Below are 26,639 nucleotides of genomic sequence, written 5' to 3' on the forward strand. Positions count from 1 at the left end.
ATTTCTGCGGGGTCCCCCATTTTGTGGGGTTCTCCTGGGGGGCTTCAGGCAGGCTCTGGCTGCCCTTTTGGGGACAAGGCGAGCCCTGGGGGGGTCTCAGCGCCACGGGGGACGACGGGGACCAGCAGCACGGTGCCTTCCAGCCCCTCTGGGTTGGGGGCAGCCCCCCCTTGACACACGGCTCTGGGGGGGGGCTCAGGCGCTGCCCACCCTCCGTCCCCCCGCCCCCGCCGCAGGACTACAACTCCCAGCAGGCACCGCGCGGAGCCGCCCGCCCCCGCCGCCCGCCCTGCCCTCGGCGCATGCGCGCTGACGGCGGGGCGCGGGCGGCGCATGCGCGGCGGCGGCTCTGCAGTGATAGGGGGGGCGCTGAGGAGAGAGGGGGGGGGCGGCGGCCGCCATCTTGGGCGGCAGAGCGGCGGGCGGGCGGCGGCAGGTGAGTGGGCTCCGCGCCGGTGCTCCGCGCTCTGCCGGGGCCGAGCCGCTCGCTTCACCCCCCTCGGGCGGCTTCTCTGCACCGGGGAGGCTCGCTGCATCGCCCGGGGCCGGGGGGTGGCTGGAGGATGGTGGGTGGCGGCTCCCTCAGCGCCCGTCGGAGGTGGGGGGCTGTGGGCCCGCGGCGCTGACAGGAGCTGAGAGGGGTTCGGGGGGGGTTCAGGGGGGTCTGGGGGCGCCCCCCGGGCGGGCTGTGCCCTGGGGGAGGGCGGTGGGGCTCCCCCGAGAGGGCTCTCTGTCAGCGAGGGGCTGCGCTGTGACTCCGGCCTCGCCAGCCTAGATACGCTTTTTGCCCGTTTTTTGCCTTTTTTGTAATTATTTTTGGCTGCGCGGGGGCGTCTGGTGGCTGCGCTGCGGTGGTCGGGCCGGGCTGGGTGCGGGTGGGGATGGAGGAGCTCTGAGAGGCTCGGGCAGCCCGAGCAAAGGGCTGGGGCCGGGGCTGGGCAGGGATTTCCCTCAGGTTTCTCCACACGAATTAGCTGGGGCACGGCTCCCAGCCTCTGCCTTCCTCTGTGGAGAGCCCACCGAGTGGGCCCCGCTCCAGCAGCTCCCCCGCTGCCTCCCCACATCCTTTCTTCCCTTCCCTGGGCTGTGGAGGCTGCAGGAAACGCAGCCTCTGTTTATCGTCCGCTGCAGCTGATTTCTCTCCCCGGTAGGAAATGCCTCTCTTCATCTCGCCTTCTCCCTCTCAGCTGCGCGCTTCCGAGAGCTGTTCCCTGCTTGCTTTAGTATGACAAAGCTGCTGGGAAGTTTTCGCCTGCGGCTGCCAAAATCTGAGCCTGGAACTTTCCCAGATAGGCACGTCTGGATGGTTTTGGCGGCTCGCAGGTCTGGGCGTTATGGATTTCTAACCCCATCTGGGCTCCTGTGGGCACGATGCTTGTTGGGCGATGTGACTGCTGTCAGAACTGTGCTCACTGCTTTTTTTTCTCTAGTAAAAGCTGGGCTCGTCCCTGTGAGTTTTGCTTGCAGGGACAACCTCCAGCCTGATGAGATGCTGCCAAGCTGCCTGCTTCCATATTTTCCCTGTCAGAGGGGAGGCATCGTTTCTCCTCTGTAGGAAGTGCCATGTTACTGACATCTAGTGACAAGGTACCCGGCGTTCTTTGGGCTGCGGGCTGGCCATATTTCCTTCCAGGGAGAGCATTTGAGATACCCTTGAAGGGTATTATGGCTGGCTTTTCCCCTCCTCCTGAGATAACACAATTTTAGTCTTTTAAGTCTTGAGTCTCGAGGCTGCAGAGAATTGTATCTCCAGTTTTTTGAAGCACAGATGACAGGAAATGCTCTCTGGGGGTTGATAATATCTTGGCTTCTCTTTTCAAGGAATGGGAACAATCAGTGAACAAAATTCCTTTCTGTAAAGAAACTTCATGTGACTGACCCTAGTTAAACTTTTCTTGGCATTATCACTTGGCGCAGGGATGCGACAAGACTATCTAGTGCAGCACAGTGCCTTCCATCAGTTTGCTGAGTTTATAATGACAAAGGCTGTTAGTGGTGTATTTTAAGGATGTTCTTAGGCGTGGATGCAAGGATGGCCAGAAATGCAGCCTAGAGTGCCAACGTATAGCAGGTAGAGTCAGCTGCTTTCCTCTAGAGGATGACCTGCAGAACGAAAAGCTGTGAATAAGCAATGTTATTTTGATCTCAGCAGGTTGGCAGCTTAGCTAGGAGCTTGCAGGCAGAGGCGCAGAATGTGGAAGGCAGTTACCTGCCCCACAGGAACAGCAGAAAGAGGTACGTTGGCAGGTCGAGGCACCTAGGCTGTTGGGCTGTGGTGAACTACAGCTCATATCTGCAGCCTTTTCAGTTAGAAGATGAATGGAGCAGAAGCCACTGCTCAGACTTCTAGAATGGAAACTGCTTCAGACTGACTTTAAAACTGCCTTGGAACAAAGCCACTAGAGGTGGAAGAAGTAATTGGGGCTATTCAGATAAGGCTGGACTCCAGTAAGGCAGAGGGGTGCGTTAAGCACAGTTTTGGTGGCATTAAGGGAGCTGGCCACGTTTCCCTCTGTCAGGGTTTCTCTCGCTGCCCACCAGACTGCCTGCGTGCTGCATGGCACCCAGAAGCAGGCTGTAGGAGGACAGCCTGGTAGGAGCTGAACGTGCTCTTCTCGCTGCCCACCGGTTGTGGGGATTTATGGGATTGGGTTTAAAATAGGAACAGTTCCTCTGAATCTGATGGGTTTATCTCAGTAGCTCTTTAGCTCACGGTATGCCTCTTAATTAAATCACGCAGCCTGTCTTCCCCAGGATGAAGTGATTGCAGCTACTCTTTAAAACCAGGCGCAGCCAGTGGCCTCCTGGAAGGTGGCTAATGCAGCCCTCTGAGCAAAGCTTAGGCGCTCGGATTAGCTGCTGGGGTGGTGACATCGATGTAAGCCTTAAGCCTCTGGTTTGATAACACCACTGCCAGCCTGGTGGGATCGGCTTCCTAAGGGACTCCAGTTTGCCCGAGCATCCTGGCTAATCCCCCTCCTGCTTCAACTGCTGTCACTTGTCCAAGGCCGTAGTGGCTTGGGAATGCGGAAATGGTTGCAGTTGACTTGCCCTCAGTCCTCTGGGTGAGAGCTGGCTTCTTCCTGGCTGCGAGCTGAGGCAGCTAATGTACCTTGAACTGCTTAGTTGGGTAAGCTCATTAATGCACAGCGGGCTTACTTGCTGGTAAGTCAGAACCCAAACTTTCTTTTAATAGACTGCTAAAGGGGTTGGTTGTTTTACACGAGCTTATTGGCTGACTTGTGATTGCTGCTCCCCAGCCATGCTGTGTAGGGAAGAGAAATAAGCATTGTGTAGAGGAATAAGCGTTGTCCTCTGCTCTCCTTCAAGCTGAGTGGTGGCTGTGCTGGGAGGAAACTTCTCACCCTGCAGTGGCAGTGACACAGCCCGGAGTGGCTGGGTCCTGAGCAAAGTCCCTTGGGTCTCGGTGAGAGTACCAAACGCACAGGGACATGCATACAGCTGGTCCTAAAGGTGTGCTTTAAAATGGATGGAGAGCTCAGCGGGTGCTGACTGTGCTGAAGGGACCCTGTTGGGGTGTTGCAGACAGCTGCGTTCGCTCTTTCCTGTAGCAAAAATACCAATAGATGCTCACATTGCATGGTGGCTGCGTACTGCTACAGGACTCCAGGCTGTAGGCACGCTGCTAGTGATGTGTTTCCTCCAGCCAGTGCCTCATTCTTCTAGGGCTAGAGCAAGCATCTCTTGCCTGGACATGAGGCTGCAGTTCCTGTAGGTGTGTTGCCTCATTCCACTGTAAAAAACTGAGTAGCCATTTGCTATTTTTCCTGAGCAGTGAGTTGGAGCAGATCAGCTTTTTAGTGGTCAGTTCTGCAAATACAGTTACAAAAGGCAGACAGCTGTGCTCAAGGTCTGCAGTGTGGGTTGAAGCTAGCGCTGTTCTGCTGGTGCAGGAAGGATTGATGGGCTCCGTGGTGTCACTTCAACACTTCAGGTTTTGGGACATGACTTGTTTGAATGTCTGCGTACATCTGGGATTTAGGCTGGAACTCAAGCTTGTCCTTCGTACCCTAATGATCGATGACCACGGTACTGAAGTGGTGCTTCTCTTACTCCTGGTTCTTGGGCAGAGAGAAAATGCAAGGCCTACACACTGGACAAGGACTGGAGAAATGATCCTTCCTCCATGTCGTGTTTCCAGAATCGTTGGGGGAAAAAACTGCTGCAGAGGGAACAAACCATGCTTGTCAGTCCCTTCCCCACACCTGCCTTCTTTAGTCTATGAAGGCTCTGTGCCGTATGTTCACTTCTACAACTGTACTAAGTTGGAATCCAAGCAAAGGCTGGGCCCCTGGTGTGCTGAGGAGGGAATTACCCAAACCCTGCTCGCTGAGCACCGGGTTAGTGCATCCCCCTGGGCAGCTCCCAGCCCAGCAGCAGGATGTGGCCGCGCTGAGCCTGCTCTCCTGACCGCATGCACACATTCCTAACGCGTGGCACGGTGCAGGTCTGCAAGGGCAAAGTCTGACGGCTTTCAAAAAGGGACTGGCTGTAGGTCAGACCCAATAAACAGAGCATTTTCCATCTGTGATAACCATCTCTGATACCATCTGTGGTAGACACAAGCCTTTTTGAGGTACCGTGCTTTTATTGCGTTTTGCCTTCTCCCTTGGTCACGGCCTGTAGCTGGCTGGCTGCTGGGGCTCGGTCTGACATGTCGCGGAGTTTCAAGGGAGGAACACTCCCTAAAGCACATCCTCACGTGGCATGAGCAGTGAAATGGTTGGAGAAGAGGACGTTCGTTTCTCTTCACAGGGTGCATATCTCCATGTCAGTCACTGTGGGTCCAGCTATTCCTGCTTCTAAGTTAAGCAGCTACTGAAATGTGTTCAGATCCACATCCCAGAGATCCTTCGTGTTCCTTTTTTGTTGTAGGCTGTCCTAAGGCTGTAAGTTCTTCACAGTTGCCGAAAACTTGTGTTTTGGTGCTGTCACTTTCACTTGAGTGGAGAAGCTTTTCCATGTAGCCTTAACTCCTCGTGTGTTTATAAGCGTGTTCAAGTATGTGGTCTGTCCACGATGCTCCTCAGGATGCTTCTGCCTTCTATTTATGGGTTGGAATGGAAGCGTACTGGAATGTGAGCGCTTGGCAGCAGGGCAGGGAGCTGCTGGCCTTAGGTATTTGTAGGAGCAGCGTTCAGAGGTCTGGTCTCCTATCCTGGTGGCTGGCTGCTCAAAGAATGAAGAGGCTGTTGGGAGAGGACTGTTGTTCCTAAATTAAGGCGATTACTCACCAACGGGTGCAAATTGAGTATTCAAACGGATCTTCTCTGCACCTGAAGTAGAATAAACCCATAGCTGGGAAACAAGGCTGTAGCTAGCAGCGTGGAGCGGGTCACCATGTGTTTGAGCCTGTGAAGCTGAAGGAACGTAGCTGCACGAGGCTGAAAATGCAGCTGGCAGACCAATAAGCCAAAGGCTTCAGCTAGTCACCTTGGCTTCCAGGCAGTTAAAAAGTGATGGGCTTTGCTCTTAAACTGTCTTGCAATGAGCCATTAGCCTGAGGAAACTCAAAACAACGCAGGGCGATCTCCCGAGGAAAGGCTGGCTGTGGAGAGGAGCCGAGTGAGTCATAGAAAGCTGATTGAGCAAGCCTGTTACTGGGAAGCTTTCTGAGTCACGTCGCTTGTGCACAGCGAGCAGATGAACCCAGCTTCGTGGTGGGTTTCTTATTCTGGGGCCTTCTGGTTCCAACAGCCGTGAGTCACCGAGTGTCAGTCTCAGATTAATCTGAGCGCTGTTCCCTGCAGTTCTTAACCGTTGCAAGCACTGGGCTCTTCTCAGACCAGCTTTGGAAACAAAAACTCTTCATTATCCTAAAAGGTGGGGATGATCTTACCAGGTCAGAAGTGCCCCACTAAAAACTCATTCTAGCTGCCGTGTAACCTTGAAGTGGTTCAAACCAGTATCTACGAGACTCATAGCGAAACACAAAGGAGAGGATCAAAACAAAGCAAGCTTATTTTCACTGCAGCAGCTTCAAGGAGAGCCATTGTCATCTTAAAGAGCCCTTCTCTTTGCTAAGCTTTAAGCAACTTTCTTGTGCATGGAGCTCTTTGTGTAGCTTTCTTCTCATCGGTTCATATATCCTTGGGCTAGTCGTTCCACCTCTTGAGTTTTCCAGCTGGGTACGTGGTCTGATTAGCTGATGGAAGTAGCTCTAGTGGGGAGGGAATGAAATGTTGGGCTTGCTAAGAAGCCTGGAATATTGTCGTGTTCCCTGAACCTCCATGGATGGGTTGGGGAGGGCTGGGTGAAAGGACGGCACCGCTGCATCAAACTGAGCTTGCTGTCAGTTGTGCTGACGCGCTTGTGCTGTTGATGCTTGTGACATTTAGAGCTCTTTGAGATGACAGACTGTAAAAGGCAAGCAGAGCAAGGAAGACCTGCTTATAATTGTGTTGGGTACCTTGTGCACCTGAGACATCTTCGGTTCCTGATGCCATCAGATGGGACTGCAGCAAGAGATTTATGCTCTGTGTGTCTTTGAAGTGCTGAAGACAGCTTGTGTATGGCAGATACAGCTGGGTTTGTCATCTAAACACCTTCATGGATGCACTGTCCCCAGCCCACGTGACTTTACTCAGCACTTGGAAGCTCATTAACAGTTGTCTGACTAATTGATTTAGGTAAATTGGACATAAATGTGGATTTGGGCTCCGTCTGTAGAGCTGTAGGATTGCAGGTTCTCCAGGCTTGAGGAGAATCCTATGGAGGCAAGCTGCTACTGCATGTAAAATAATGCCAGTGAGCATCTCCCAGGTACATTTATGCTGGCAGACTGCTGGCAGAGCAGTCCTGATTCTTTGGCTAAATCAGGCTGGGGAGCAAAGGCAAACCCTGCTTCACCTGTGACATGGGCAGTCATCTTGAAGACTGAATTCAGTGTGATCTGGGAGTAACGCTGTGGTGGTTTTTTTTTTTTTTCCTTTAAAAAGTCAGGCACTAAGAAAAGAGATCAAAGCAGGATTGTTATATTATCTATACCATGGTTTGTTTACATCTCCAGTAATGTTTGGTTTTGAATTTCCTTCCAGAAGGAGAACTTTGAGAGGAAGGCACTGAGAAAGACCAAAGCTTAGAGCGGCTTCCTTGCGAAGAGCAGCTGAGTAAGGTGGGAAGGTACTGTTCTGGGAAGGAGTCAGCGAAGGCAATAGAGAAGTTCATTGCAGTCCCAAGTGGCCTGGAAGGAGAGCATGAGGGCTAGTGCTTTACCTCTTGTCCCTGTACACAAACTAGAGGCTGTTAAAGCTGGGGGAGGAAAAGGAAAAGCAAATTTATTAAAAAAAAAAAAAAAAAAAAGTTTCTTTACACAGCGTGTTTTTGCCATGGGATGCTGCTGAAGCACAGATTTAAGACAAGGCTGGGCAAATACTCTTAAAAAGAGCCCTTGGGTGTCCTTAAATAAACATGCCATTGCTGGGGGATCTGCTGGGGAGTATTTCCTGACCTGTGCCTCCTGTTATCTCTGTCCCTTTATTGCCAGCACCAGAGGCAAGATACTGGGCCGACAGAACTGCAATGGGAACCAACCTGGCTCTTGCCCTACCTCGTGCAGTTTGCTTGCTTAGGAGCTGACTGCACGTGGAAAGTTCCAAGCCCAACTCCAGCTCTCAGTATGCTTGTATGATGAAGCAGCCTGGTGTTTGTGTGTGTTAACAAAGAACTTTTAAGACTAAAAACATTTGGATCGCTCTGTATCTACTCTTCATCTAACATGCAGTTGGCTCTGCTGCCTGGTATTGTGATGCACTTAAAAATTATGACATATCTGGCTGTAACTTATTACAGAACATGTTCTAACCTAGTGTATAAGAGAGGATAACCTCATTATCTCTATCACCATTGACAATACCTGGGTTTTCCAGAGAAGGCTTTAATTTTTCAGCAAGAAGCTTGATCAGCAATCTGTTTTTATAGAACTGTAGCAAATAGCTAAACCAAGGTGCTTTCAGGAAGCAGTTGTCATGCTAGCACAATGCTCTGTCTTGTATGCCGTGTCTGATCCTGTTGCTCATCAAAGCAGATGTTTCCCTTATGCTAAAAATAGAACAAATAAGTTAAGCAGCATTAAAGCCCAAGAGGGAGATTACTTTTTTAAAGACTAGGATGTGCTTTCTAGGAATCTTCTGGAAAGGTTTTGTAGGATTCGCACCATCCGGCTTTGGCCAGTTGCATAAGCTTCCAGGAAACCATTCTGTACAATGTAAGCATGAAGGAAGATGCAAGAACTGCTTCACGTTTGGTAGCAGTGGTCCGTATCCAAATTTGGAAGCCACCACTGCAGCAGTCTGAGAAAGATGTCCTTGTCTCTTGTCTGAGATGGAAAAGAAAGAAATAATTAGGAAAGCATTTCTTAGAGCAGGCAACAAGTTGCATTCACTGTCTTAACGGTTCCTGTTTTCATCGTTTGGCCCGTGTGAATGGCCTTTCAAATGGCTGCTGAATTAGAGCAGCAGCATCTGCCAGACTTGTTGGGCATCTGTTCAAATAGATGTTGGTCTTTTGGGTTCCTGCCCTGTGCCTTGCCCTTCAGTGGCCTTCTGCGTGCCTGTTAGGGTTGTGAGTTTGTGTGGGTAGCCGTCAGTCTGTGACACAGCCACTTCCTTCAACTCAACAGCCTGGTCTCATTCTGTTGGCCAACTGGCTTGTCTTTTGTCTTCTGGCATGGAGATGTGAGCCTTGCTGTGTGTGTAGCCTCATTCTCCCATGTGGGGCACTGAGAAGCTTCAGAAGACTTTTGCTCTGTAATTCCATGGGAGTCTCAGGCCCCTATGTTAACAGGTTTGGTTTCTGCACTATGGTACAAGAGATTTGTCCTGGAAGCAGGTGGGATGTATCCTAAAGTTAGCAGTCACTAACAGAAATATGTATGTTGTTTCTAGGTGAGGTTTCAGAACTTGGCAATATTAAGAGAAGCATCCAAGAGTTAAAGTGTAACCAGTGCGTTAAGGTCCTAGGATAACTGTTTCACTAGTGCAAAAATAGTCTTCAAAGTTATTTTTAAAACTTTCCTGTGTTAGGTGGAGTCTGAGGCCATCAGAAATTGGTGATGACAGTGACGTGAAGCCACTGACAAGTGGCAGGAGGCAGCCTGATAATAGCCAGAGACACAGCCAGCAAAATGTGGGAGGAAAAGCCAGGAAGCTCACTGCTGAGTTTTGGGAAAACTGCACCTCAGTTTCTCACTATTTTGACTTGGTGACTATTTCTGGTGTTTTCTTTCCTTGTAACGAGCAGAAGCAGCCATCTGGAAGCTGAAGACCAGTAGCACAGACATGTATGTGTAAGGCTGCTCTCTGAGGGCTCGTTAGGCTTGGCTGAAAATGTAGCTGTTGGTGTGAAGACTAATGAAAGCGAAAGGTTTTTGGTCTTCCTGAAATTAAAAGTAGTGGCTGCACTATCAAAAAAACCTTCTTTTAGTGCAGAGCTTGTGTCTGCAATGCCACCTTCAGATAGGCAGCTGCTGAAGTTTCTTGAACGTAACCGTTAGGAGATAGTTCCTCAGGCTTCTGTGCTGGAAGTCCTTCTGACCCTCCGTGTGTGTTGCTCTTCTATTATTTTTCTGACCTTTGAGATGAGCCGAGGCAAGGTCACTCCAACTTGCTTTGTGCTGTCCCCGCACAAAGGCGTATCGCTTCGCTCTCAGCTGTTTTAGGCTCGCCTGTCCCTATCCTTCCTGCCCACCCCAGACAAATGGGTGTAGGCTAATCTCCCCAGCAGCACTGCGGAGGTGGTTGGTTATCTACTGCTCTCCAGTGCTGAAGCTGAGAGAAGCACCTATGGTGGTTCCCAGACCTGGGGACAAGCCTTGCCCTATCTTGTTTGTGATGCTCTTCTCTGGGCTAAGCAGGCCAAACACTGGCTTGAATGGGTGTTATGGCTTGGACTGAGGGGAAGTAGGAGTGTGGGTGACTGCAGGAAGGGGATCTGGTTAAAAAGCTGTATATTTATTTAAATAAAAAATCTGCCTCAATGTCTATCAGTTTTGAAGCTCTTTTCAAACCAATCTCTGCAGAAAGATGAGTTTAAGGGGGTAACATCTAAGACACTAGTCCCCAGTTAAAGTGGCTCACGGTTGAGATCTGCTCCAGTGGCACCTGGTGGCCAGGCCGCTCTGTTTTGGCTCTGAAGCTAGCTTTTTGTACCTAGTTATTAATACAGCCCATTACTGCTAGGCAGCTGTGATCCCAAGCAGGAGTGTTGAACTTTGTCAAGATGCTGCTTAAATAATCATTATCTGTAGACTTCCTGGTTGAAAAGATATTTAGGAGCATTCCTCTTGATTGCTCCTCATCCAGCAGGCTGAATTACTGGAGCAACGAGATGACTGGCTGCTGCCCTGGAATCCATTATCTCTTTAAGTTAAGCAGCCTTCCTAGCAGGCAGTAATCAACCAAGGTGGACCTGCTGCTAATAACACCCCGCCATGCAGTGATCTGATTTGTGTGGCAGTCACAGTGGGGATGCACGCTTTATAGGAGAAGTAAAGGGTCTCTGATTTCCTTGCAGTTCCAGGTCTGTTTTTCCTCATGTTCAGGGGAGAGGCCAGGCACTTCCAGTTCTTGAGCCTTGATGTGTCCGTGCTGATGGATGAATGTGAAGTTAGTCTGCACAAAAAGCATAGTTAGCCTATACAAAAAGTATAACCTCAAATGTTAACAGTAAGGCTACTTCCTTCCTCTCCAGAGTAAAACACTTTCGGATAGCCCTGTGTAAGGAGCTCTGTATTCCTCCTGCAAGCGTGAGGTGGGCACTGAGCATCAAGCTGCCTTGCTGGGCCTCAGCCCTGGCCTGGCGTAACGATATAAACTAATGAGGGAGCTGGCAACATCAGACCTTCAGTAATATCTCTGGGCGTGCTCTCCACTCATCTTTCCCTGCAGTCTGCTGGAGTTCATTACTCCTGTGGCATCAAGGTGTGAGCTGTCAGGTCCTCACCACTGCAGGCACTGCACGAAGTGCTTTCTGTGGAGGTGTGTGACAAAAGCTCTCAGTGCCCTGGCTGGATGTCAGCCTGTGCCTGCTGTACTGTTCGTTGCAGCCTAACGTGTGTGCTCTCTTGCTTCAGGTCTTAAGCAACATGGGAAGAGAAGACTAAAGTTCCACCATGATCGGAGGCTTATTCATCTATAATCACAAAGGAGAGGTTTTAATCTCTCGAGTCTACCGGGATGACATCGGGTAAGTGCTTCCATTGCATCCGTGGTCTTTGCATTTCTGTCTCACTGTGGTGCAAACGACAACCCAGAGCTGCTTTGTTCTGCATTAGCTGTGCATGCATGTAAGACTGCAACTCAACTTGCTGCTCTAGGCCTAGTTTAGAAAGAGCTAAGTTCTTACTAAGCCCAGATCACCTACAGATGGTAGTAAAAGACAACCTGCAGGCAAAGCTAGGACTTCCTTTTGGATGGTAGAGATCTGGGTGTTTTTCCAAACGCTTCACCAATGTGGACTGCCACTGCAGAAGTCTACCAACCTAATGTAATCATTAAAATGTTATAGGAGTCATGTGGGAACTGTCTGCCATGCATTGTGACCAGGGCTCTGAACTAGTTTCAAACACAGATGATGAGTATCAAGTACAGGCATACAGAAGACTGCCTCTGGTCTTTGCAGTGTCAAAGTGCCAGTAACCACCTCTGTGCATTTAACATTCTCTGCCCCAACCTTGTATGTCAGCCTTGTAAGTAAAAAAGCTTACACCTATGGGATAATTCAAGTTGTGGGATCTCTGAAAGCCTTCAGTAGGTATAGGTATGTTGCACTTCACACGAGTGTTCTGTTACTCACTTAGACTAGGTATGTACCATTCTTAAACTGCTAGTTCCCAAAAGGAACCCTATGAGAACTGGGGTTTTTTGAGCAGTGGGTAGTGCTTTAAGGAGCCTGATAAGTGATGCTGCTGCTTGGACTGAAAGCCTTAAGTGGCTTTCTCACACAGCAGGGCTGTTACTGGTGGTTATCATTAGTGTTAGGCATTAGGTGGAAGCTAGTAATTGAAGTTAGCATGAAGTTAAAATGCAGCTAATGGAAGCAGGGTCACTGTAAGCAGGGTCAAAGTGTAAGAGATACTTTTGCCCAGTTTAGGAAAAATATATTTTTACAAGGTCTTCAAAATAAATAATGGTAGGATGTGCTGTGAGATAACTTGTTGCCATGAATTGCAATAAACAATCAAGACAGTCTGAAGGCAAACTGCTCTAGTCTCAAGAGAGCTTCCCTTCCCTTCCGGACATGGATTGTCTAGTGGAGGCTAAAAATGGTGTAGAACTAGCAGCTTGCCAAGGCTTTCACAGCTTCATTGAAGGAGTAGCAGTGGTCAACAGTGCCTGTAATAAGCTCACTAGGTGATACCTTAACTCTCTCTTGTTCTAAGTGGAGTAAAGTAGCAGTTGTGAGAATGGCCAAACTATCCCAGATCTTCCACGTGGCGCTGAGCCAAGGAAGCTTTGTACTTTTGTACTTCTGAAGCAGAAAACTGCTGGCTGTGAAGTTCTGCCTCTTCTCTACTGTAGTAATTCTTTCAGTCTTTTGAATGTCAGCTAGCTGAAGGTCTTCAGAGCAATTCATGTGCCAGATCTGACTTGGAAATTCCTCTAATTAATGAATAGTGTGGTGATCAAACCAAACGAGGTTGGATTACTGATAAAATTTGAGAACACTGTATGTGGAGCTAGAGACAATGTTGCTGCAGTTCCTGGCAATAAGATTTTGTTGTTGTTGTGGCACGTAGATTACACCGTGCTTGAACTGATGTTTATTCAAGAAGGGCCTCTTAATTTAAAGGGCCTTCTGGCCATAGAGATGTAAACTGGAGAGTGAAATAGTTCTTCTAATGTAATGATCTTCCACTGCTTTTATCTTGGCTCATCCCTCTTGTGAAGTGACTGAGTTGTTCAGCAAGTAATGAAGTACTTCTTACTGGCTGGCCAGGCAAAACTAGAAAATTGGATTTCCTGCTTGATCCAATCTTCACTTTGCCTTTTGGAAAAAAGTGCCAAAGATTCAAATGTTCTCTAGAACTTCAGGAGTTAGTATTGCCTTGAATAAAATCCTTTGTTCAATTTCTGTGGGTGTCTCAGTGTCGGTCTTGTGATAAGTGGAGCTGGTGCTGGCTATTCATGGAGCTTGCTCCCAAGGTGTTGGATTCCTTCTGAAACCTGGCTTACATTTTTTGGATATGTAACCTTATAAAACAAGTTGTCTTAGAACAGCTATGTCTTGAAATCAAGTAACTGAGAATCTTCAGCTCTATAGCAAGTAAAGTAGGTAGCTGTTACTTCCTGTTGGGAATGCTAGCATCAGTACCAGGTGTACCTGAGAGCTCTGAGCACCCTACCTAATTTCCAGAGAGGTAGGGAAAGGAACAGCCTTTCCCTGCAGCTTGTACTCTCCTCTGTAGGAGTTCCATCTCAAAACAATGAGTCAATAGATTTCTGGAACACTTGAGTCTTTAATCCAGATAGATCTGAAGTGCAGGGAATTGAGCCCATCTAGCTTGTTGGGAGGTAGGCAGAGTGGGAAATGAGCATAGCTGCTGCCTGTCTTCATGGGGATTTGGAGTGATTGACCTGTAAGGCTTCCTTGGCCTTGGCACTTCCCTTTGGTGTCTTGAAGCCTCAGGGGAAGGCTTGGGAGAGTTTATCTCAGTTGGGAGAGATTAAAAGCCATTTCTGGTAATGAGAACCTCTCCTCTTGCACAGTTTAAGGATCTAAATTAGCGCATACTAGCTTAAATGCTAATGAGCAAAGTGGCAGTCAATGAAGCAACACTTCCCTTGACTGGTAAAGGCAGAAAACAGTCCCCACAAAACTTGGACTTCCTTTGCTTGCAACTTAGAAGAATGGCTTTAGTGCATGTAGTGCATCTGTCTATACAGCAGCTAGCTGCATGCATAAGCAGCCTCTTAAAAATATAAGCAAAGCACTATGCATTTAACTCAGGATACTGTGGAGGGCTCCACTGTGACCTTAAGTGCCTTGTTCTTCAGTGATGTAGTCACTGGGAGAACCTACCTGCATTTAAAAACGTAGCTATTTGATTTAAAAAAAAAAAAAAAAGCTATTTGAAACTGAGCAGCTTACATGACGAACTGCATGCACTTAAACTGGGATAGGCGTTTTGTTTTTGAGCTTCTAAGACATCACTTCTGCTTCATAGCTCTTGATCATTATTGAAAAAGTGCAAGCTGGATAGAGCAGTGCCTGAAGCTGCAGGACGTGCCATCTCTCTCCAGATGTGCTGAAGCTCTGTCAAACTCGGTGTTTTTCCTGTTGGCTGGACCAGGCCAGAAAGCAGCAGCCCAAACAGCCTCAAATGAGAGCGCTGCCATAGCAGTGCCCGCTCAGACTTGCAGCCCTGTGGTGAGGGAAGAAGAAAAGGGGTACTCTGCAGTCCCCAGGCTGTGCCTCAGATTGAGGGTTTCTTTCTTTTTTTCCCCACTGAGGCCTGCCACGTGTGTTAGCAGAGCAGCGTGGATACCAATGATGTGATGTGGCTCCCACTCATCTGGACTAAACACCCAATTAGTCCTGAAATTCCAAAGAAGCCCGGTCTCAACACTGGCGATCTGACCATGGCATGTCAGCGCTGTGCCTTGCGAGGGCTCCATTGCTGCCACAGCTTGTTACTTTCCAGCCAGGCCTACCTGGGCCTTTTTGCGCCCCGGAGCAGGGGGAGGGGGTGCTGTTTGGTCTCTCCTTATCTCTTTGGATTCATTGTGCCTTGTGTGTGTGTTTCTAACCCTTTCTCTTGTTGCTGTCACTCCTCCTTTCTCCGCTGGCGCCATTTCTGTCCATCCCATCTCATTGGCTGCTGTAGCAATAGGTAAGAGACGCGGGTAGGCCATGACCGGCACTGCACAGCGGGCAACTGGTGTGCTGGAAAAGCTTCACTCACCTGGGGCTTCTCCTCTAGCGTGCACCAGTCTGACTGCTGGCTCTGCTGCTAGCCCTAGTGGGTAGAACTCGAGGCCGGGAGGGCTGATGCTCCAGAACAAGCTGAGCTTTCCTTGTGAGGCTTACTGAAGGGGAGGAGTGGGACTTCTAGATATTATTATTTTACAGTAGAATAATTACTTTCTTATGGAAAAAAAAAAAAAACGAGGTAGAAATCAAATAGTGATTTAACTCACAAGCCTTCTGGAGCAATAAAACCTGGGAAGTATTTGAAGGCCAGAATTTTGCTTATGGGGGAGGGTGTTTACTGATGAGGCTTCTACATGTCTACCCAGACCTTCAAGGAAAAAACACCTGCCATGGCAGCACACGTTCCCCTGAATATCCTTTGTTTTCAAACTGTCTGCTGGACTGTTGACAACCCTCAGTGCTTATGAACATTTGTATGCCTTTATCCTTGCTTGCAAGGATGTGACTGCTGTCTGCTCTCAAACACGGTTCTGCATATTCCTTGCCATGGGGCCTTGATACTGCAGCGAGGAGCCCCCCTGTTCTGCATAGTCTTAAGGAAGGGTATGGGTAATAAAGCACAACTAGGTGTGCCTTGGCTTGGTAGGTAGGCTACTGCTCGAAGTCTCAGTTCTGTAATATAAATCCATCAGTTCTCCTTCCTGTGGTCTTAGTATCGGTGGATTTTGACTTAATTTGGGGAGTTTATCTTGACTTGTAGCTGCAGGATGAGAAAGTGTGGAAGAGGTTGGAAACCAGGATGTCATGGGGAGATCAGTGTTTTATTTAGGAGGGATTTGTTCCCTGTCACTAGTGTATAGATAGTGAAACAAGTTTGGATTAAAGATGTTAGCAGCTAGGAGAAACTCATGCAGCACATTTTCTGCCCTGCAGAACTTCTTTCCCATTGTAAATAGTACTGGATCTTCCAGTGCACGTAGTGTGTTGCTACTCGCATGTGGCAGCATGGGCACCCCAATTCTGTCTGCCAGAGACCTGCTCTGAAGCATAGCAGGCTTGAGAGGACATATAACTGGAAAGCCCAAAATGTTCCCAATCCTGCTTGCTGCTTTTAGCCTGCCCTCCAGGGTACTTTGGGAAATGGAGGTGAGATGAGTCTAAACTGAAACTGCCTTTCGTGGTGTACCCAGACACTGCCATCCGTCAGGTGACCTGGGTAGGTTTTGCTGCCTTTTCCTCAGTGGTATATCTGGGGGGAACTGCCATTAAAGAATATAATGGGAGACTGCAGATTTGTTTTGGGGCAGGGGTATGAAGGCTTAGGCACGCAGGGCAGGTAGTAACTAGCAGTTTGGTTAGAACATGTGCCCCAGAGCCTGTTCTAGTGTTCATTCCTGGCTATGGTAATCAGGAGTGCTAGCAGAATAAACTGAAAGGAATTTTCCTTTGTCATCTGACTCCACGTGGAGGTTAGCTTGCTTCTCTTTCTGCCTGCAGTTAGAATTGCCCTGTAGTCCAAAGGTCCACAGAGACCAGTAACTCCTCTCCTGGAGTTTGTGCAGGATTTAACATCCACCTCTACTCAGAGCCTTCGGTTGCCCCTCTTGGCTGTGACATCCCAGGCACCCTTCCTAAGCGAGCTGGGTGTGTTTAGTTCACCTCAGTAATCACATAAGCAGAGCTGTGTGGTGAATTTGTTTTTGTAGACGCTGTGCTAACTCTCCTTTGGTGGTGGTCTTGTAGGCGGAATGCCGTGGACGCCTTCCGCGTCAATGTCATCCACGCCCGGCAGCAGGTGCGCTCGCCTGTCACCAACATCGCCCGCACGAGCTTCTTCCACGTCAAGCGTTCCAACATCTGGCTGGCTGCTGTCACCAAGCAGAATGTCAACGCCGCCATGGTGTTCGAGTTTCTTTACAAGATGTGTGACGTGATGACCGCCTACTTCGGGAAGATCAGCGAGGAGAACATAAAGAACAACTTTGTGCTGATTTATGAGCTGCTGGATGGTGAGATGCTTCCTTTCTAATCTGCTGCGTGATATTGCACTGGGTTGTTCTGTAGCTGTTAGCTTAGAAACCAGCAAATTGATCGCTCTGGACAGCTGTCCGTCACTCTTTCTATCCAAAATACTATACAGGGAAGTCAGTTTAGTTTAGCAAGGCTGTTGCTAAAGAATACTCCAGCCTCTTGTCCAGAGGCTTAATATATGAGCAAGTTATTGCACAGGCATTGCTTTCCTTACAGCAATGGTTAACGTGGCTGCTGTGTTTATATGTTGCAGCTCTGGCTTGTGGCTGTGAGCTAACCATCTTTTAATCTCCTGTAGAAATCCTGGACTTTGGCTATCCTCAGAACTCTGAAACGGGGGCTCTGAAGACTTTCATCACTCAGCAAGGCATCAAGAGTCAGGTAACCAGAGGGGTCTGCGGTACAGCGCTGCTCTGCTAGTTCAGCTTGTTCAAGAAAGCACGGTCTTAATGATGCAACTAACCACTTGACCTGTGCTGGGTGAAAATGCCTGGGTATTCTGAGAACTCCCTGGCTGGGAGGTAGCTCAGTGTCACCTCATTCTAGATGTCTCTGTGCTTGTGTGACCTCCCTGGCATTTGGTAAGGTGTGGGAGGAAAGGCCCTGTGTTAGGGTGGTGCTAGTCCCTTGCATGTAAACGATCGCTGCCTTCAGGTGCTGGTGTGTGTCAGCTTGTGGCAGAGAATAAACACATCTGCCTGCTGAACCAGAAATAGCTGTCCTGTGTGTGAATCTCACTGAGCAGGTCTGTTCTCTGCCTGCCTTCAGTGCTTTGAGCTGTCAGGCTTTCGTGCCTTCCTTGTAATGAAGTATTCTTCAGCCTTCTGAATCTTGCCAGCAGTCAGGAAACTGACATTATTCTGTTGCTGCCTGTGACATCTTTGCAGATCAGCAGATGCATCAGTACGGTCTGGGCTTTCTCATGTTAGAGATGAAATTCTCTATGGCACATTCAGTATAGCAGTAACCCTTGCAACAAAGTTCATATAGAGATAGAAGATAAAGGACACTTGGGGGAAAAAGACAGTTGAATTAGGCTGTTCTTGGGAATGTTTTTCAAACTAGTTCTAATCCTACACCAGGCTAATCCTCAAAACTAGTCCACAAAATAGTTACTGCTTCTTGTGTCTCCGAGGGATATTGCTCACCTTGTCCCTCTAACGTAGCTGTGCAACTCCTAATGAGGACTTCGGTGAGAGGAGTGAGTTTTAGGCTATGTAGCAGGTGAGTCAGGAGAAAAGCTGGGAGTCAGTCTGTGAGGAAGCTGTCTGCAAAAGAGAAGAGGTCTGGGTGAAACTTTGTACCCAAGGTACAAACAGAAGTACTAAGCAAGGGTTTGCCTGGAGACTGTTCTTTTTAAGGATGAGCAGAGGTTAGAGTCTCTGGAGGCTCTGTTCTAGCTCCTTTCATTAACACTGACTTCCTAAGGACTCCTTTTAATCTACTAGTGGCAAGCCTAGCTGCATCTCAGGAGTAAGGGGAAGAGAAAAGCTGCCCCGAGCAACATTTTCTGCTACAAGCAGCAGTGTTTTGCAAGAGGGCACGCGCATATCAGTGGCCAGATGTGAGTGCATCCGGTCTACGTCCCCCATCCCGAGCTTTAATGTAAATCACTTTGGCCTTCTGCAGTCTGACATTCTGGGCAGTCAGCACTCCAGATAGCTGAGTCAGCTCCTGTTCCTAGGAAAACTTAAAACTAACCACCACCCTCACTTCCTTCCCTACCTCTTTTTTCTTGTGTTTGACTGTTTTAACAAACTCTTATACTGCTTGTGTGCGAACTACTGTCACAGCACCTTACCTCATTCAACAACAGGTTTAGTCCTTCCCTTTCAAACAGGAGTTCTGGTCTACAGCCATTCATAAGTAACAGCTCATGGTTATTGTGCTCTGTGTGGGAGTTTTTTGCATCCCAGTTCAAAGAAGAGCAGAAGTGATCCTTTCCAGATGTGGTACTGCAGGGGAAACAACTGAAACAGTAATTTCTGTATTTCCTGGTTTGCCCTTTACGCTGGTTCTTCTAGCCTCAAACTCTTCCTTCGCTTACTACCATCTTCTGACAGATACCTTGGACTGAAATGTGGGGCTGGGTCATTTGTCAACCTTGTTCCATTGTCCCTGCCTCGTTTATGGGGGTGCTTTCCTTGAGCTTCGTGTCCTGCTGACTTTAAGGAACAAAACCTGCAGTTAGGGCAGAATTTCACAACTCAATTTTTTTACTTCTGTGAGGAATTTGAGGTGTTCTGAGCTGCTGCCCTCTGAATGCCCACCCTGTGTGGCTCCAGTGGTCTTGCCAGGGTTGGCGACCTTGGGATATAAGATCTGCTTTGTTTTTGAAAGATAGTCCAATATTGCTGCATTGCTTTCCAATAAAAGTACTGTTGTCCTCTGGGACTGGGGTGGTGCAGCACACTAGAGATTTTAAAAGGTGCAGCATGGTTTTACCATGATACCAGTCAAACAGCAGGGCTGCAGGCCATGCTGATCTCCTGTAACAGAGCTGATGCAGGCATTGCCTCAGATCTCTTCCTCCAGGAGAGGCTAAACCTGCTCTTAAAGCTCAGGGTGGAGCCATGCTCTGTGTGCTCGGTTCTGTCTGTAGCTGCTGTCTGCATCTATCCAGGCTTCACCAACTAACAGCACGTTGTCACTTTTATCCTCTCCAAGTGCTTTCTGTGAGTGTGATTTTTAACTTTTAATTACAGCATTTCCCCAAGCCTTAGACATACCGTAATGCTAAAATGCTGGTGTTACTTGCTGAAGGTGGGAAGAGGCTACCAACAGCTGCCTGAGCCTAGGAAACCTGCTGGTAGCTGTCTGCCTTTAGCCTAGGAACTGTGCTCGCTGCTGAGTAGTCAGGAGGTTGAATATTCCTGTCCCAGTTGAGCTGGCTTCTTCCAGCTCAGGCAAGCTCATGGTTCTGAGAAATTTCAGACCCAGGGTACCTTTGATCCATCTTGAAGGGCATGAAGCATTGAACAAGGCAGATAAGGACATTGTGTGGGTTTTTTTGGTGGGACAGAGGAGTATTTTGTACTGCACTGAGCGCTTATCTCCTCAGTTTCCAGTGGAGTATGAATGCCCTGCCTCTTTGTTATGATAATGGCTTTGCTCAAGGAGCCACCAACTCTGTGGCAAGAACATGTGTGAAACAAAGCCCCTGTGCTGTCTCTAAGCTGAGATCGAGTACTGCCACCCTGTGGGCCCAGGGCAAGGCTGCTGGGGCAGGACCCACCTTGGTGCTCTGCAGCCACCCTAGTGGAAGAGACGGGATTAACAAGGGCACAACTCCTTACAGGACCCAGTTTTATTAAAACATCTTTATTATCGCAGTCCTGGGTGCTGTGCACTTCTCATAGACCGGGTATCTGTGGCACAGTAAACATCCAGGGCTTGCTTTAGGAATGGCAACATGTGGAGTTGACTCTGCACAGCACCATTATTGGGAGTGGTATTTGGCACATCTGTTGCTCCCTCTGCCCTGCCTGGTATTTGGGGGGGAATGGGCTGAAGTTTGAGAAGCCATTTCGCTGCTGGGCTTTCTGAGCTGAAGCTCAGAGCCCCTCATCTTGTTTGTACTGATCAGCTACTTAATTAGTAATGAGCTGGCCTGCTTTGTTCCTGCCCTGAGATAGCCTTAAGCCTAACCTGCCTCTTTCTCCCTTCCTCCTTTTTCTTGCTACTGACCTGCTTGCCTGTCTAACCCTGTGTGCGCCACACTTGCTGCTATACATCTCCTTCACTTTCTGCGTGACTGGACCCCGCCTGTAGCACCAGGTAGGAACCTCCCAGTGCCTCTCTACACCGTGCTCCCAGGAGTTTTAGAGGATGGACACTTAGATTCATTCAAAGTTAATGTTGGTGCACAACCGATGCCCCAGTGGCATGCTAATGACTGCAGTCATTACAGAGCAGCCCTTGGTGACCAGCTCCAGCTGCTTCACGGCCCTAGGGTCTCGCGTTGGATAAGGGTGTGAGCTGGCCTGTCAGCTGCCTAACGCATGGGTTGGTGTGACATTCTGTCAGACGTGATTTGAATGTCATCAGCAGAGCTTGTGTCTCCCCACACCTAAACCTAGCCTAAAGGACTCGCTAATGAAATAAAGACAGCAGGAAAGCTGCTTCCATGATCAGTGCCTAGTTAGGCATGCAATTTGCTGAGGAGGGAATGCTTCTGTGACCGAATCATGGGGTGTATGATGACACTTAAAATATAAATATCAAAAGCAGTTCTGCACAGTAATTGGCAAACACTTTCTCTTTGGTCTAGATAAAGTTTTCTTAGTCCTTCAGTGTGTCTAGAGATTTAAGATGTCATTTCTTCCCTTCAGACTAAGGAAGAGCAGTCCCAGATCACCAGCCAGGTGACTGGACAGATTGGATGGAGACGTGAAGGGATCAAGTATCGTCGCAATGAACTCTTTCTTGATGTGCTGGAGAGTGTGAATCTCTTGATGTCCCCCCAGGGTAAGTGGGAGGTGTTGAGCTGGCATCCTTTTTCCCATCAAGGTTTGGTAGTGGGGACTTGCCTAAGTGTGCTAACTGTGCTCTTCTCTACTCCAGGTCAGGTTTTGAGTGCCCATGTCTCTGGCAGAGTGGTGATGAAGAGTTATCTGAGTGGAATGCCAGAGTGCAAGTTCGGCATGAATGACAAGATTGTCATTGAAAAACAGGGTAAAGGGACTGCAGATGAAACGGGGAAAAGGTAAGAGGCCTTGGGGTAACTTGGGGTAAAAGCCACTTGCCACAAGGGACCCTTATGGAAGGGCAGCACTTGGTAGCTATTTCTGATCTGACAGAAGCAGCTCATCTCTTCTTCCCCTCAGCTACTACTGCTGATTTTTCTCTGGGTAGGTCAGCTGTCATGCGAGCTACCAGCCTGAGGGCCTCGGTATGGAAGCCTTCTCCATAGCAGGGCTGGTGTGAGCAGGTGGAATGTCATTTTTGGTGTCTGACTTCACATCTATACAAAAACAAGTGTCAGGAGCTGTGAGGTTCTCTGGGCTATCATCTTTAAGATTCAAATACGGTGTTAAGTTTGGAGTTCTTGCAGCTGGAAATGCTTCTCCAAGGTGGATTCTCCCAGAATTTGTAGCAGTTCTAGTCAGTACGGAGACTTGTTCATAGGTTGCAGTGGTAACAGTGTTCCCTGGGAGCAGTGAAGGGACCCCTCTGACCGTAGCCTTTCCTACCCAGACTGTTCTTGCACACTAGGCTGGTGGGCAGGCTAATACTGCATAAGCCCCTGCTGCTGGCATACGGGTGGCTGCGTGGACTGGCAGCTTGCCCCTTCTGGGAGCCCAGCTGCCTTCCTTCCTGGCTGTGCCTCAGCCAGTACCAACCCTGATGATGAAGATAGGTCTTGAGCCCTTTCCAGCCTTCCTGCTTGGGATGAAGAGAGAAAAGCAAAGGGACTGCCACTTTTTCCCCACTAACTGTGACTCAGCTGTTTCTTCTTTTTTTTTTTCTTTTTTTGCTGACCCCTCAGTGAATTGGGAAGGTAGATAACCTGCTTCAGCTGTGTGCACTCTGCTCTCCCCCTGTCTCTTGCTTTGTGTGACCTGTGCATGTAACTCAGACCTCAGACACTTTCCGTGATGGTTCCTGGAAATGGAGCTGCGCTATTTGCCTCTTCTCTCAGAACCAAGCCAAGAGCTATCACTTCACTGTCACCTTTAAGCTGTCTTTCTAGAACATGAATCTAGCTAACAAAATGGATGAGCCTCAACTAGGGTAAATACCCTAGTGAGAATATCATCTGCATAGGCCTCTGAAGAGTCAGCAGTACTGTCCCAGAGTTTGCATACCGTGAGTGCTCTCACCTGTAAAAGTGTTACCTTTTTGAGTTACAGGAGCAGGATGGACATGGCTTCTTTCTGGAGCTGCCTGCATTGCATAGGCTCTCTCTGCACATTTATGTGGTTACTCTGTTGCTCGTAGCAGTTGAGGCAACCTAGAAATCACCATACTACACTGCAGCATCTCTTCTGTACTGCTGCCTGTCCTGTTGCTACCTAATTCTCATTTTCTGGTCCCTCTCAGTAGCTGAAGGGAGTTCTTAGCTAACTTTAGGACCTGTCCCCTAGGATATCTTCCTTGCTGCTAGAACCCAGCACAAGCTGAGTGCTGTCAGGCTAGGCTCATGCACCTAAATGCACAGGTGGTAGCTGGGGAGATTTTTGTGGCATGGTATTCTGGTCCTTGGCAAGTCAGTTACTGTGCTGGCCCGAGGACAAAGCTTCTGTCTGGTATCAAACCAGCTGCTAGCACTGTGGAAAGCAACATCTCTGAAGAGATTTCTGAAAAGGAAGACCCAAAACTTAGCATCTCCTAGCTGTGTGGCAGTGGGATAGCTTTGTGGACAGGAAAGTGTTCTCCCCTTTGAACTGCGCTGCGAGGTGACCTGGGTTAGCAGAGCTGCCCTTGCAGTACCGAGGTGCTGCTGGCAGGCAGACCCCAGCACGGTGTTCCTCTGGCTGCGACAGGAGGGTCGCATCTCTGGGGAGAGGAGGGAGAGAATTCTTTTAAACAAATGTCTTGAAATACGACCTTGGCAGTGGTGAAGCGAGAGAAGTTTGAGCCAGGAGGCCGCTGTCCCCTGAATCTCTCTCCCTGCCTCCCCATTTCCTGGACACCTGCACTGGCACCGTGCTCTGTAGAATAGTTTCTGCCTGAGCAGACTCTGCACTACGGGCTGCAGCTTGCACTTGTTGAACTTTGAGCACTTGTTTAACTCTGCCTTGTGTTTCAGCGGCAAACAGTCAATCGCCATTGACGACTGCACTTTCCACCAGTGCGTGAGGCTCAGCAAATTTGATTCTGAGAGGAGCATCAGCTTCATTCCACCAGACGGAGAGTTTGAGCTCATGAGGTATGGTGTGGGGGTTGAGCAGGCTGGTGTTGGCATCTGTGTGTGCTCCTGCATTGTGCTTGTCTCCTTTCTGCGGAGTGGAATCTGTAGATTGTCCCACAAATCCTTTTACAGATGTGGTAGAAACCTAGCTGCATGGTTGTCTTTTCCTGCCTGTTAGCCTGCTCGATCTGGATTTTGTTTCAAGTTCTTAAAACTGGCATCCATGAGCGGGGTCACTTGGCAGGAACCTGACACAAAACTTGGACTGAAGAAGTTATTACTGCCCTAGGGCAGCGCAGATCTGACTGCTGCTTCCTTCCTGGCTGGTACTTCTAGGTTGTTCCCTAAGCAAAGAGTCTGTCTCCTTAGGAAGGTGGTACAATTTGAGAACCAAAGGGAGTTAACTCCTCGGAGTTTGACGTTGCTTTTGTGCCCGCAGATACCGAACCACTAAGGACATCATCCTTCCCTTCCGGGTGATACCCCTGGTGCGGGAGGTGGGCCGGACCAAGCTGGAAGTGAAGGTGGTGATAAAATCAAATTTCAAGCCTTCCTTGCTGGCTCAGAAGATAGAGGTAAGCTGTGGCATATTGTCTCTCTACTTATGTCCCCTGCTGTGCTGTCCTTGCAGAGGAGTCCTCAAGCTTGTACAGGCCCAAAGTGAACTGAATGCCTCGCAGATATGGTGCTGCTGCCCTGTAGAAGGGAAATGCCATGCAGGGGGAAAGTGGAAGCTATTTTCAGTTGCACAGTCACCCTTGGCAGATTCTAAAACACCCTTGTGGATTCTGAAAATGTTTGAGTCTTTACTTCAAAGCAAGAAATTAGACAAGATGCCTCATGGTAGCTGCTGATTTCTGGGGCCCTGATATGGAGACAGAAGGGCAGCTGCTGTCCCAGACCCCCGGCCTGACATAGGAGGAGGCAGTTTTCCTGTGAGATGGCACAGAGTGCCCTGGCTGCAGTCTCAGTTTCCCTTCTCACCACGTTCTGCCTTCCAGGTCCGGATCCCAACACCCCTCAACACCAGTGGAGTGCAAGTCATCTGCATGAAAGGGAAGGCGAAGTACAAGGCCAGTGAGAATGCCATTGTGTGGAAGTAAGTGAGCGTGCTGGGGGGCAGGGTCTGGGGAGGCAGGAGTGTTCAGTGCTCCTGGCTGCACCGAGCACCTGTAGGGGTGGGGAGATTAAATTTGGGCACCTCCTCACTTCTGGGTGTTCTCTGGTAGGATAAAACGTATGGCTGGAATGAAGGAATCCCAGATCAGTGCAGAGATCGAGCTGCTGCCCACTAATGACAAGAAGAAGTGGGCTCGGCCCCCAATCTCCATGAACTTTGAGGTGAGTCTCTGCCTGCCTTCTGGGGGCAGCTACCTTAGAGAAGCTCTGTCAGGCCAGTCCCTTCTGCCCTCATGGGAACTGCATGGTTCTGAGTATTCTCTGTCCCATGCTGCTGTGTGGCTCTGCCTTATGTAAGCCAGCCAGGTGGCAAAGCTAATGGGGAAAAAAATCACCTTTAAAGCCCCTGGAGTCTGTCACCAAGCATGGTGACAATGGGGAGGGGAATGGTGGCTCCTGGTGTCTGTTTCTAGGTGCTTAGCCCAGGGCTCCTTGGGCTGCTGTGTACTGAGAGCATCTTATCCCTCTGTTCTAATGTTCTCCGCTGCCTTTCCCTTTCCCAACAGGTCCCGTTTGCGCCCTCTGGGCTGAAGGTGCGTTACCTGAAAGTCTTTGAGCCAAAGCTGAACTACAGTGACCACGACGTGATCAAATGGGTGAGGTACATCGGCAGGAGTGGGATCTACGAGACCAGATGCTAGCCCCGAGGGGCTGGCAGGCTCCCTCTTCTCCAAGCCATCCTCCGCGTCTCCTCAGTCTTCAAGTACATTCAGAGAACATCGGCCTGGCCCCTCTACGCAGATCGAAAGCCCCTGGGGCTCACCTTGGGAGCGGACTTGCCTGCCCGTGCTTGGTTTCCACCCGCGCCGCAGCTGAAGTTCAGAACCCGGTCTCGTGCAGGGCTGCGGCCAGCCTCCCGCTCCCTGTCCCAGGGTGGGGAAGGGCTAGTCTAACTCCCCTCCTCTCGTGATCTTTCTAGGGAACGTCCACCATTAAACTTCTCTTCTGTTGGTGTCTCACTACTTGCATCATATCCTAGTATTTTTGAAGTTCTTGTGCATATGTACTCGTAGAATAGACCTAAACATAGACTGGACAAATCTTGAGTTGAAGTTACCCTGGCTTCTGTACTAGCTATTGCTGTTGTGGTAGATGTTGCTGGCCAGTCTGAGATGCCTGAGGTGGTGAGTTTTTGTTGGGCTTCCACCCGAGGAGATGGTGGGCTCGCCGCATCTCACCACCTTCCTCCTTCTTGCAAAGTCTTCGGTATCGAGTCCTGCTGTGGGAAGGTTTGTGACCAAAACACGAGGAGGGTTTAGACTCTTGCTGGTGTGTACGTGGGTGGCACAGCATTTCGGGTCCTGAGAGCACTTACCCTCTACCTGCTGCTGGCTCGAGCCAGTCTTTCCTTTCCAAACCAATTGGAAATTAGTTGGAAATTTCCTTTCCAAACGAATTGGATCTGTCCCGGGCTCCTTTCCAAATGTCCTGGAGCCCTGGGGAGCGTGGCTCAGCTGAGCTCTGCCAGGATGCGACCGGGGGCTGCCCTCTGGGATGGAAAATCGCACTCGCCAGTAAGCCCCGTGCCCCAGCCCGCCCTCTCCGCACTTCTACCGACCGCTTCTGGGCCATAGGAATGCTGCTGCCGCCCACCGTCCTGCTTCTGGTAGTGTGGTCTCCATTTTGTACACCCTGTGATTTGTCCAGCGCTCAACCTAATAAATGATGTAGAACCGAGACGCCT

The 26,639-nt window shown here is 49.3% G+C and overlaps 1 protein-coding gene across 3 annotated transcripts; it reads left to right on the forward strand.

Moving 5' to 3' along the window:
* The first annotated feature begins 385 nt into the window (after positions 1-385).
* AP2M1 (adaptor related protein complex 2 subunit mu 1) lies at positions 386-26,634 on the forward strand. 3 transcript variants are annotated; one of them, XM_084291795.1, is made up of 12 exons: positions 392-436; positions 7,059-7,135; positions 11,093-11,205; positions 16,636-16,901; positions 17,222-17,304; positions 21,255-21,390; positions 21,487-21,628; positions 23,675-23,794; positions 24,216-24,351; positions 24,778-24,875; positions 25,006-25,117; positions 25,462-26,634. In XM_084291795.1, exons 3-12 carry the CDS (start codon positions 11,132-11,134, stop codon positions 25,594-25,596), a joined length of 1,302 nt encoding a protein of 433 aa, XP_084147921.1. In that variant the 5' UTR covers positions 392-436; positions 7,059-7,135; positions 11,093-11,131; the 3' UTR covers positions 25,597-26,634. The 3 variants fall into 3 exon arrangements, with proteins under 3 accessions (XP_084147922.1, XP_084147921.1, XP_084147923.1); XM_084291797.1 differs by having other exon boundaries at positions 421-436; positions 7,059-7,143; XM_084291796.1 differs by lacking the exon at positions 7,059-7,135 and having other exon boundaries at positions 386-436.
* The last annotated feature ends 5 nt before the right edge of the window (positions 26,635-26,639 follow it).

This window comes from Netta rufina (assembly GCF_964035555.1).
Source record: "Netta rufina genome assembly, chromosome: 9".
Lineage (NCBI taxonomy): Eukaryota > Metazoa > Chordata > Aves > Anseriformes > Anatidae > Netta > Netta rufina.

What these genes read in the sequence shown, in the direction of transcription:
- AP2M1 (XM_084291796.1), top strand. Translation starts at nt 11,132, where the DNA reads ATGATCGGAGGCTTATTCATCTATAATCACAAAGGAGAGGTTTTAATC. An exon ending in GTCTACCGGGATGACATCGG is followed by an intron (nt 11,206 to 16,635) that starts GTAAGTGCTTCC and finishes GTGGTCTTGTAG; the next exon opens with GCGGAATGCCGTGGACGCCT. An exon ending in GATTTATGAGCTGCTGGATG is followed by an intron (nt 16,902 to 17,221) that starts GTGAGATGCTTC and finishes AATCTCCTGTAG; the next exon opens with AAATCCTGGACTTTGGCTAT.